The 10,869-nt window shown below is 38.1% G+C and overlaps 1 protein-coding gene across 1 annotated transcript in view; it reads right to left on the bottom strand.

Moving 5' to 3' along the window:
* Positions 1-2,361: 2,361 nt before the first annotated feature.
* Positions 2,362-10,869, bottom strand: part of LOC122148969 (serine/threonine-protein kinase Nek1-like) — a 35,031-nt gene continuing 26,523 nt past the window's right edge. The window contains 6 exon segments of the mRNA XM_042777675.1: positions 2,362-2,467; positions 3,900-4,032; positions 4,994-5,128; positions 5,972-6,175; positions 6,177-6,306; positions 6,425-6,564. Of these exon segments, the coding sequence (XP_042633609.1) occupies positions 2,454-2,467; positions 3,900-4,032; positions 4,994-5,128; positions 5,972-6,175; positions 6,177-6,306; positions 6,425-6,564 (756 nt within the window). The 3' untranslated portion in view covers positions 2,362-2,453.

Genomic DNA, 10,869 nt, shown 5'->3' with positions numbered 1-10,869 from the left:
TTTTTTTTAAATTCATCTTGTCTCAGTTACAAATTTGACTGGTAAATGATAAAGAATGATAGCCCCTTTTGTATTGCATTGCATTGCATATCAGGGATGACAGATTGATAAAAAGACATGCTTTTTTTGACTAGATTTAGCTTTTGATGCTTTGCGGTAAAAGTGGCCCTATGATTGACTCTGCCCTATCAGTGCGGCTCCCATGAAAAAAATAAATAAATAGTAAAGACCTTTGACAGTCTTACAGACTGTATCCAGTATGATAAGAATGTTATGTTACATTTTATTTTATTATAACGTTTTCACGGGTTTACAATGGCAGGACCTGCCATCTTGTCTTTTTGGCTGGTTGTTTCTGATTGCAATTTAACCTGAAGGGGGAATCCAGATCAAATCCCAGAAGGTAAAATCAAAACAAAATAAAGTTAAAACTTGTTTTTGAACAATTTCTTTGTCATCTGAATATTGATTTTAAGTAGGGGGGGGCAAAAAATCCAATCAAAACTTAAAAACTATATCATACAAAAAAAAACAAATAAATCCACATTTTAAACATATAGCACAGCACTACAACAGAAATAACTCTAAAATTGATTTGGCACTTAAGAAACATTTCTTATTACTATCAATATTGTGATGCTTAATATTTTTGTAGAACTGATAAGTTATCATGGTTATTTGATATAAAAGTTCAAAAGAAACTGTCTTTGAAAGTTTTTTGGGGACATTTAACGTGTCCTTGCTGAATAAAAGTAAAAAAAAAAAATTCTGACCCCAAACCTTTGAACAGCGTATTTTATTCAGTGACAAACCTTTGTGGATGTACAATTATCTTGGTTGGAATACACATGAATGAATTTGTAGAAGCTTGCAACATATGACTTAAGATATCTGGCAAAGATACGACTAATACACACACCCACAACAGTTTGTGGTTGTCTGAGAATGTACTGGTGTTCTGTGATAAGGGAAAACCCTACACACTTCCAGCCAATTCCTATGACAGCTACAAGGTTGTTGCTGACTGACAGCTCACTGGACCAGTCAGGTTACAGATAGGTGAAGATCTAGGTAGCTGAAAAAATAGATATTGGCAACTGATTTCAGCTCAGCTGTTTCACATCTAAAGCAGAGTGTATTACTGCCAAATACTCACACACAGGCACATTCTTTGGAAAAAAAAAAAAGAAAAAAAAAAAAGTTTATTTCTCAGTACAAAGACATTCATATTCTGACACGCAAACAAAACAGTAATGCTTGCAAAATTATTTAATTTTCTGTACACTTTCAAGTACCACATTTTGCCAGCAACTAAAACAAAGAGATCATTTAATACATCCAACTGGAGGGTGCAGCTGCGTACAAACATGTGCACAGCATTTATAAATGCTCTTATAGTGACAGTCACCCAATAATGACCATTCTATCATCATGTACTCACCCCTCATGCGTTTCTTAACCTGTACTGTATGTCTTTTTCTTCTGCAGAACATACAAATAATATTTTTTCTATACAATAAAATATGTTGTTGTGGACCCCATTCATTTTCAATGGATGGACAAAAATGGTTTAATTAAACATTTTTCGGAATATCTTCTTTTACGTTCTACAGATGATCACACAGGTCTGGAATCATGTGAAGGTGAGTAAATGATGACTGAATATTAATTTTGGGTGAAACTATTATTTTAAAACAACCCAATAAGCACTTATCTGCATAGTAACTCTAGACAATTTTCCTAAATAACAGTTTCGCCAAGTCCTGAAACAATGCTTTAAGATTTACCGGTAAGAAATCTTGAAAGAGGCAAAATAATTTGAGCATGTTATGTAAACGATGTGTAAAAAGTAGAAAAAAGAGGTTCCGAAAATTTGAGAAGACTGGTATTTTTAGACAAGAAGTTTAGACTGATCTGTTGTCTGAGGTAGACAGCTGGTTAGAACCCGCTGCCTGTTGTGTGCGAGCACCTGATATTGGACAGATAATTGACCTCTGACCCCTGAACTAGACCTCCCTGGCCAGTCTAGTGCCTTAAAAAGCCGTTTCAATGGCTTCAGCTGTTGTGAATACAGCACGAGCAGCATTTTCACATACAGTCTGTCATCAGCTAGGAGGACACACTGTACATCTCCGTCTGAGACTTCTTACTTCTCGCCTTGCTAACACTCGGCTACGCTTTGGTTAAATATTATTATCCACAGCACATTTACATGCACATAATTTAAAGAGTAGTGCTTCGGTGACTTGGGATATGGAAGTAGAACTAAAGTCAACCGTGGACTCTAAACTGCCCATGCTTGAGTGGCCCATTTCTCTTTTTACCCCCTTCTCTCTCTAAAATCCCCCTTCCTCCACATGCACCTCCTCAGCCTGTCAGAGTGCATCATGGGAATACTTCAGCCTGCCAGCAGATTGTCCAAGGCTGCCACGGCGGCACGGATGAATAAACTTCTATTCATCATTATCTGAGAGATCGAGCGCGAGAGAGAGGGGCACAAGGGAAAGAAAACACAGGAAATGCTTATAGGATAATCAAACTCCTGGAAGAAAACTTCCAGGCTATATTCCTGATGTCAGAGGTCACTTTAAAGTCCGTAATCAGGAGTTAGCCCTTGAACACACAGTGTAAATGCCAGAAATACCTCTCACATCAATCAGAGGCTGCTACACACACAAGCAGACACAGTATACCCTTAAACCAAATGATGTGACCTGACCCAAATGCCCTGGAAACAGCTCAGAGATTTGTGCAGAATGTCTTGTGCCGAATACATCTGCTGCAAGAGCTGGCATCTATTTCTCTCTTACTAAATCTGTTTGGACTTTTGAATAATCTACACACATTAAGAGCTGAACTCTGCTTTGATTTTACATTGTTGTGTCATGTTGTGACGTGCGTTGTGTTATGATGATAATGATATTATTATCATTATCTTTATTATTATTGCTTATAATAATAAAGATGATGATAATGAAAATCATAACATTACATTTTATGATATATAAAGACAATTTATATTATGGAAATACAATATAAATATAAATTATTATGATATTTACAGTTTTTTTGTTATTGTCTTGTATTGGTAAGTCTAAGGACTAAAACCCAGTGGATGAATAACTGGGGTAGACATAACTTACGTGTATATATTGTTTTATTATTATTATTATAATTACTAATAAAAATAAAAATGTTTAGCTATTGATAATAATTTAATTAAAAAATCCCATTATAAATAATAATCCTAATAATAATAATAATATATATATTATCTATATATAATTCTACTGTACACTAATTTTGTTTTTATTATTTTTGGGGAGGTGGATAATGTAAACTTTATTATTTATTTATTACAGGGTTTCCAGTGTACATACATAGACATATACATATACATATAATATTTATAATCTTATCATATACATATATATATACATATATATATATATAGATGATAGATAGATAGTATGATATATATATAGATAGAATAGATATAGTGATACTATTACTATTTTGTTGGTGATATTATTTTAAATAAAAATATTAGTGTTATTATTATTAATAGATTATATAACACACTTTATATTACTATTATTTATACACATTTATACAGTGAAAAAAATAACTGTGGGAGATACACTCGCAAATATAAAAACAGGTTATGTCTTGAATAAAACAGTCGTCTCTTTATGAATGTGTGTTTTCAAGGCATTCTCTAAAGTGCTTGATTCACTGCACTGAATGACACAATCGCTCTCTTCTACACTCATTCATGTTATATTGCTCTATTTCTGCAAAGATCTGACTGAATGAAGTAGTACGACTATCTGAAGAACATCAGATGAAATGGTGTATGAATGGATCAGAGAGTGAGAATGTGTGTGCAAACACTTTACCTTCCTGGTAAGCTCCATCTGCCATCACCAAATGGAGGATTTTAGGATACAAGTGCTGGTGCTCAGTTCCTAAAATGCTTTGCACCATGCTGGAGCCCATAGCAATGTTCTCATCTTCATCCTCATGAATAGCCTAAATAAACAAACAAAATTCATACAAATAACAATATATTACTGGAGAAAGTCAAGCAAACCAATGAAAAGTCTAGTGCCAGATGCAACAACATTCTAAAAGGGATAATTTACCTAGAGATAAAAAAATAAAAAATAAACTTCATCATTTACTCATGTTGTTACAAACTTGTATGAATTTATTCTTTTGAAGCAAACAAAAGAAGATATTTTGAAGAACATTGGGGGCAAACAATATTGGACCTATTCAATTTCAATTTAATTGTATAGACAAAAATAAATTCAGACATTTTACAAAATATCTTCTTTTGTGCTCCACAGAAAGTCATACAGGTTTGCATACAGATGCATATATTTAAAGGGATTCCACCCATAGTTCACCCAAAAATTTTAATACCCTGTGGAGGTCAAAGGAATTCAAACAGTTACCAACATTCTTCAAAATGTCTTTTGTGCTCCAGAGAACAAAGTCATACAGGTTTGGAATGACATGAGGCTGAGTAAACGATGAAGGAATTTTCATTTTCGGATGAATTATTCCTTTAAGTTAGGAACTGTAAGGTCATTATTATTACAGGGTTTCTTCACTGTAGTTATTTTTTTTTTTTTTTTGTGCAACCAGCAGCAAAAAATACAGCAAATCACAGCAGTTTATTGCACTCCCAGTGTGACAAACTATATAAAAAGCATCCCTAAGGCAGCACATTTAACATTCTTAAAGGTTAAGGATAACATCTGTATCTAATTCCCAGAATGAACCCGAAGGCTAAAAACAAAACTTAGTGTTTAAAAATTTATGAGTGAAGTACATGGCTGCATTGTTATTGTGTGGTGTTTGACCACTAAAGACCTCTCAGTTTATGCAGTATTTTCTGCAATGCATTCACCCGGGCACCAAAACCACTTCATCTCACTGGAGACATGGTGAGTTGACATTTAATGCAAAATCGAGGAACTCAGACCTTGATCTTGTTGTAGGCTTGTATGAAGTTCTCAAAGCCCATGGCCTGCTCTAGATGGAACCGCAGCTCCTCCAGACGACTGAAAATACTGTCCTGTTGCTCTAGGTCTTCATCGTCCTCTTCCTCACTGTCATTCTGCATTCACACAACCATGCACAGAGATAAAACATGCACTACAATCTATCAAAGTTCACACAGTGAGAGTGTATTGTTGTGAAACATTGGCTGATACTACGCTGACCTATATCAGTATTGAAAGTGTTATTTGCCAATGTCATTCCACACTGTAGTCATACAAAGCCAATCAATCATCAGATTTTTAATTAGCCAGAACAATATATTTAGCTCAATAAACGCAGCACTTTTTAGTGAGCTTAGCAGCAGTTGAACATGTTTGTTACATTACAGTTTTATATCCATAGAGATGTGTTTGCTAATGTAGTCAGTAATTGTTCAGAGTTGGTTGTTTTAAACATAGTTAGTTGTGTTTTGTGGATGGTGTCAACATTTGTGTTCATAGATGAGGTTAGCTGTTGTGTTTGTGAAAATAATTAGCTATTGTGTTGCATTTAAAGAGTTTGTTAGCGGTTAACCTGTGCGTGCAGATGCAGTTAGCTGTTATGCTGCGTTCACAGATGCAGTTATTAATTGTGTTGTGTTTGTGTATGAAGTGAGCAGCATTGTATTTCGCTGTTTTAGTGTATCTAGTTAGCCAATGTGCTGTGTTACAGCACAATACAGTAAGCTTTTGTGTAATGTTCATGGATGTATTTGCGGATAAGGTTAGCTGTGCTGTGCTGTGAGCACTGACATGTTTGTGGATCTAGTTAGCCATAATGCTGTATTCGTAGATGCAGTTAGCAGCTGTTCGTCTGTCCTGTGTTTTGTGCAAATGTATTCAGCCCTTGTGCTCTGTTTGTGGATACAGTTAGCATCTGCAGCTGTTTATGGATGTATTCGTCGATTTCATTACCTGACCTGCCACTCCTCATTAAGCTTGCCTTCACTGCTGTTCTGCTCTTCATCTTCCTCAACCTCCATTCCGTTAGTAACTGGCCCTCCTGGTTCTTCTTCACCGTGGCTAACATCATCATCTTGCTCAGCCATTCCATTAAAACACTCCCCCTCTGAACTGCGTTTGTCATCACCAGCCCTAGCCAACCCAATAAGACCAGCTGCCTCTGTCATCAGCCGGGCTGCTGTTGGATCCACCATCCTCCTCCTCTTCATCATCATCATCATCACTGCGCTCCTCCTGGAGAAGCCTCTCCATAGATGCTCTGAGCTCCCTCAGATCATCATCCTCATACACACTGAGAGAGATACAGTGATAAGTCAGTGTGTGTGTGTGTGTGTGTGTGTGTGTGTGTGTGTGTGTGTGTGTGTGTGTGTGTGAGCAGGTACACATGTGAGTTTTGTGGTGTGTCTTACTCCTCAGATTCAGACTGCTCATCTGCTTTATCCTCCAGATCTTCAATCTCCAGGTTGCTGTCAGGAGCAACTGCACCTTCAGGTTCTGCAGCATCACTGAACACTTTACTGAGGTCTGGTAAGGAGCACGTCCTCAGCATCTGATAGAACATACACAAACAAGCGCTCTCAAACATCAAAAATCAAATACCCAAAAAGAAATTGAAAAGAGACATATTCATGTTCTTCTGAAGCAAACTCTAACTCTATACTCTAACAGTCCAAATGCAAAGCTCCCTCCTCAGTTCTCTCAGACTATTAAAAATAAGCTTAAAAAAATGGCACAACCTATAATCGTGTTTGTGTTTTCTCAGCCATGAACATGTACACTCACCTAAATGATTATTAGGAACACCATACTAATACTGTGTTTGACCCCCTTTCGCCTTCAGAACTGCCTTAATTCTACGTGGCATTGATTCAACAAGGTGCTGAAAGCATTCTTTAGAAATGTTGGCCCATGTTGATAGGATAGCATTTTGCAGTTGATGGAGATTTGTGGGATGCACATCCAGGGCACGAAGCTCCCGTTCCACCACATCCCAAAGATGCTCTATTGGGTTGAGATCTGGTGACTGTGGGGGCCATTTTAGTACAGCGAACTCATTGTCATGTTCAAGAAACCAATTTGAAATGATTCGAGCTTTGTGACATGGGGCATTATCCTGCTGGAAGTAGCCATCAGAGGATGGGTACATGGTGGTCATAGGTACATGGACATGGTCAGAAACAATGCTCAGGTAGGCCGTGGCATTGAAACGATGCCAAATTGGCACTAAAGGGCCTAAAGTGTGCCAAGAAAACATCCCCCACACAATTACACCACCACCACCAGCCTGCACAGTGGTAACAAGGCATGATGGATCCATGACTCTACCATCTGAATGTCTCAACAGAAATAGAGACTCATCAGACCAGGCAACATTTTTCCAGTCTTCAACTGTCCAATTTTGGTGAGCTCGTGCAAATTGTAGCCTCTTTTTCCCTATTTGTAGTGGAGATGAGTGGTACCCGGTGGGGTCTTCTGCTGTTGTAGCCCATCCGCCTCAAGATTGTGCGTGTTGTGGCTTCACAAATGCTTTGCTGCATACCTCGGTTGTAACGAGTGGTTATTTCAGTCAAAGTTGCTCTTCTATCAGGCCAATTCTCCTCTGACCTCTAGCATCAACAAGGCATTTTCGCCCACAGGACTGCCACATACTGGATGTTTTTCCCTTTTCACACCATTCTTTGTAAACCCTAGAAATGGCTGTGCGTGAAAATCCCAGTAACTGAGCAGATTGTGAAATACTCAGACCGGCCTATCTGGCACCAACAACCATGCCACGCTCAAAATTGCTTAAATCACCTTTCTTTCCCATTCTGACATTCAGTTTGGAGTTCAGGAGATTGTCTTGACCAGGACCACACCCCTAAATGCATTGAAGCAACTGCCATGTGATTGGTTGATTAGATAATTGCATTAACGAGAAATTGAACAGGTGTTCCTAATAATCCTTTAGGTGAGTGTAAACAACAGGTCACATTAAATAAAAAATTTCATTTGGTATCTAGAGGTGCAGGAAGTTCAGCAAACATTGTGGTGGGGGGTAACACCTGTGTCTCTGCATAGACAGAAGAATCCTAATGTTAGAAACAAGCATTTGAAGTTTATTTTTGACAACAACCCTGATTATTTCAGTCTGACCTACAGAGTTTTGTGCAGCACATTTTGGTGCGGATGTTTTGTGAACCTGTCACAATGTAATGCAGGCTGTGCAACTAGGTTGTCATTGAAGGATGAGGCGCAGCCAACTATAATTCATCCAACAGCAAAATCAAAAAAAAACATCCCATCAAATTTATGCAAAATCAAGTACATAATGATTAATGCTACGTTCACACTGCAGGCTGAAACGACCCAATTCCGATTTTTTTGCCCCTATGCGACCTGTATCTGATCTTTTCATGACAGTCTGAACGACACAGATCCGATCTTTTCAAATGTGACCCAGGCCACTTGGGTATGTGGTCCTGAATCCGATACGTATCCGATCTTTTGAAATGCGACCTCCGTCTGAACGGCCAGGCCACATGTATCCGACCCGTACGTCATTGATACGCTACAAACGTCATAATTCTGCATTGAAGTAGGCGGGAACGAGAAGAAAGAAGCCACTCACATCAGTATCTCACCACTCCTGGCTGCGACTCTGCACCCACACGTTTCTCTGTACCGACGTTGCTAACACTGCTCCACAAAACGCCATGGCCAAAAACCTTGCTCTCCTCCTTCTTTTTAATTTTCATCTTCTTCTTAAAACGAGAAGATTGTAATTGTGCTGGCTCCGTTGGGAAAATAACTTTAATATTGCAAAAAGAGCTCCGCTGTTGCCTACACTGTTGTTGACATCCATGTTTAACGTTAGCTACTTCCGCAAACAACGAGTGATGTCGTTGGCCGTTGAGTACTTCTTCTGCGCATGCGGGTCACTTCTGGGTCATTTCACGTTCACACAGGAGATCACAAAAGGTCGCATTTAATTGAAAATGTGAACGGCCTTGCAAAAAAATCGAATTTTTTCAAAAAATCGGAATTGAGCATTAAGCCCTGCAGTGTGAACGTAGCCTAAGTCTTAGAGGCACAGCAACAAAAAGCATCCCATTTAATTTATGCAAAATCAAGTGCATAGTGATTGTTTTAAAAAGATTTCCAAACACATAGTCCTGTCTTAAACTTGAAACATTGGTTTAACCAATGCTTTTGGGCTGGTCAGGATGTTCTAACAGCAAAGTTTTGATACTGTCACATAGCTAGTGTTAATATTTTTAAAAGCTGGATGTAACTGAAACAACATCAGATTCTTTCTTTCATGTGATGTACTTCCAAGTGGGACTTGGTTCAGTTGATGGGTTGTTGATTGAATGATGGAAGATCTAAATGCAAGCTGATTAAAAGATTAAATGATTGGATACATCCAACATGCATCAACACAAATAAAGTCTGTTATTTTACTAAATGTTCAACGTTTTAGAAAATAGATAGGGTGATTTTCCATTTCGTGCTGAGTTTAACAGTAGTAAATAGTTAACACCAGAATTTTTTTTTAAAACATTTTTAATATACTTCTTTAGATTTAAGGGTCTGGGAGAGGAGAGAATTGTCACAAAAAGTAGCTTACAGCTATTGTTGGTGTAAGAAACCTAGACATTTTTACTGGACTACAAAAGTATAGAATATGGCTATACTTGTGCATAAGAAATGCACAAGCACAATCTCTAAGCTGCAGTTCGAAGTTATTCAGTCTGAATCGTGTACAGGAATAACATGATTTAGCTATTTAACACCCAGCAGGGACTTAAAACCGTCTCCACAGAGCAGAGGAGGGCTTTAATAATGGCACAATCATCCATCTCCACCACAGCCGTCGGTACAGAGATGTACTGTGTTCTCGCACTTGAGTGGAGAGGAGTGCTAAACTACTGATTAAACAGACTGACAGCCTGCGCCGAGAAAGAAGGCATTTAGTGTGTGTGTGTGTGTGTGTGTGTGTGTGTGTGTGTGTGTGTGTGTGTGTGTGATCTGACTGTCCAGTTGTCCAGAGGGTTGGGTGCAAGCAAGCCAAAAGGCCAAATGAGCGTGCGTGTTTGCAAAAGTGTCGGCGTGGGTGTGAATGTTAATGTGTTTTTGTGAGGGCAAAGAAAAGTATTTGTGTATGTGCGCCTGTGTGGTGGGTGAAAAAGTACACAGGCCAGCGCAAAGTCCTTTGGTTTACTGGCACATCAAGGATGTGGAAGAATCGCATTAATAACGCTCCACTCAGGAGCTCAAAAACACACACACACATTCAGCAGTCCTTCCAGCACAGAAATGGCCCGAGGCACATCCACACTCACACATATGCCTATCCTCGCATACACACACACACACACACACACCATTACGTGTGCACAAACACAAATTTTCATTTTCCAACTGCCATCTCTTTCTTCCTCACAGTCTTTCTCTTGCTCTTTTTAGTGCTCTCTTGCCTTGTAGTATAAGAGCTTCTGCTCTAATCAGTGTGATAAATGGCAGCAGTGGGGTCCTCCATTAATATGCTTTGTAATAGTCTCATATCTTTCCACTAAGACAAACACACACACAAACACTCACCTGAATTTCACTGTCTTTTGCAGTGTTGTTTTGTATAAAATTTTAACTATTAAACTGAAACTAACTAAAACAAAACTGATATAGAACTGAAACCGAAACTAACTATTGAAGCAAAATTGATATATAATAAGAATGTTAGTTGAAAAACTTGATCAACAAATATTAGACAAAAACATTGAAGAAATACTGTCTTGTCAACTAACTGAAATAAGTTAGTGTTAAAGGGTTACTTCATCCCAAAATGAAAATTTTGTCATTAATCACTTACCAC

The sequence above is a fragment of the Cyprinus carpio genome, chromosome A20 (assembly GCF_018340385.1).
Source record: "Cyprinus carpio isolate SPL01 chromosome A20, ASM1834038v1, whole genome shotgun sequence".
Lineage (NCBI taxonomy): Eukaryota > Metazoa > Chordata > Actinopteri > Cypriniformes > Cyprinidae > Cyprinus > Cyprinus carpio.
The sequence above is the reverse complement of the archived record's forward strand: the minus strand, read 5'-3'. Positions and strand labels throughout refer to the sequence as shown.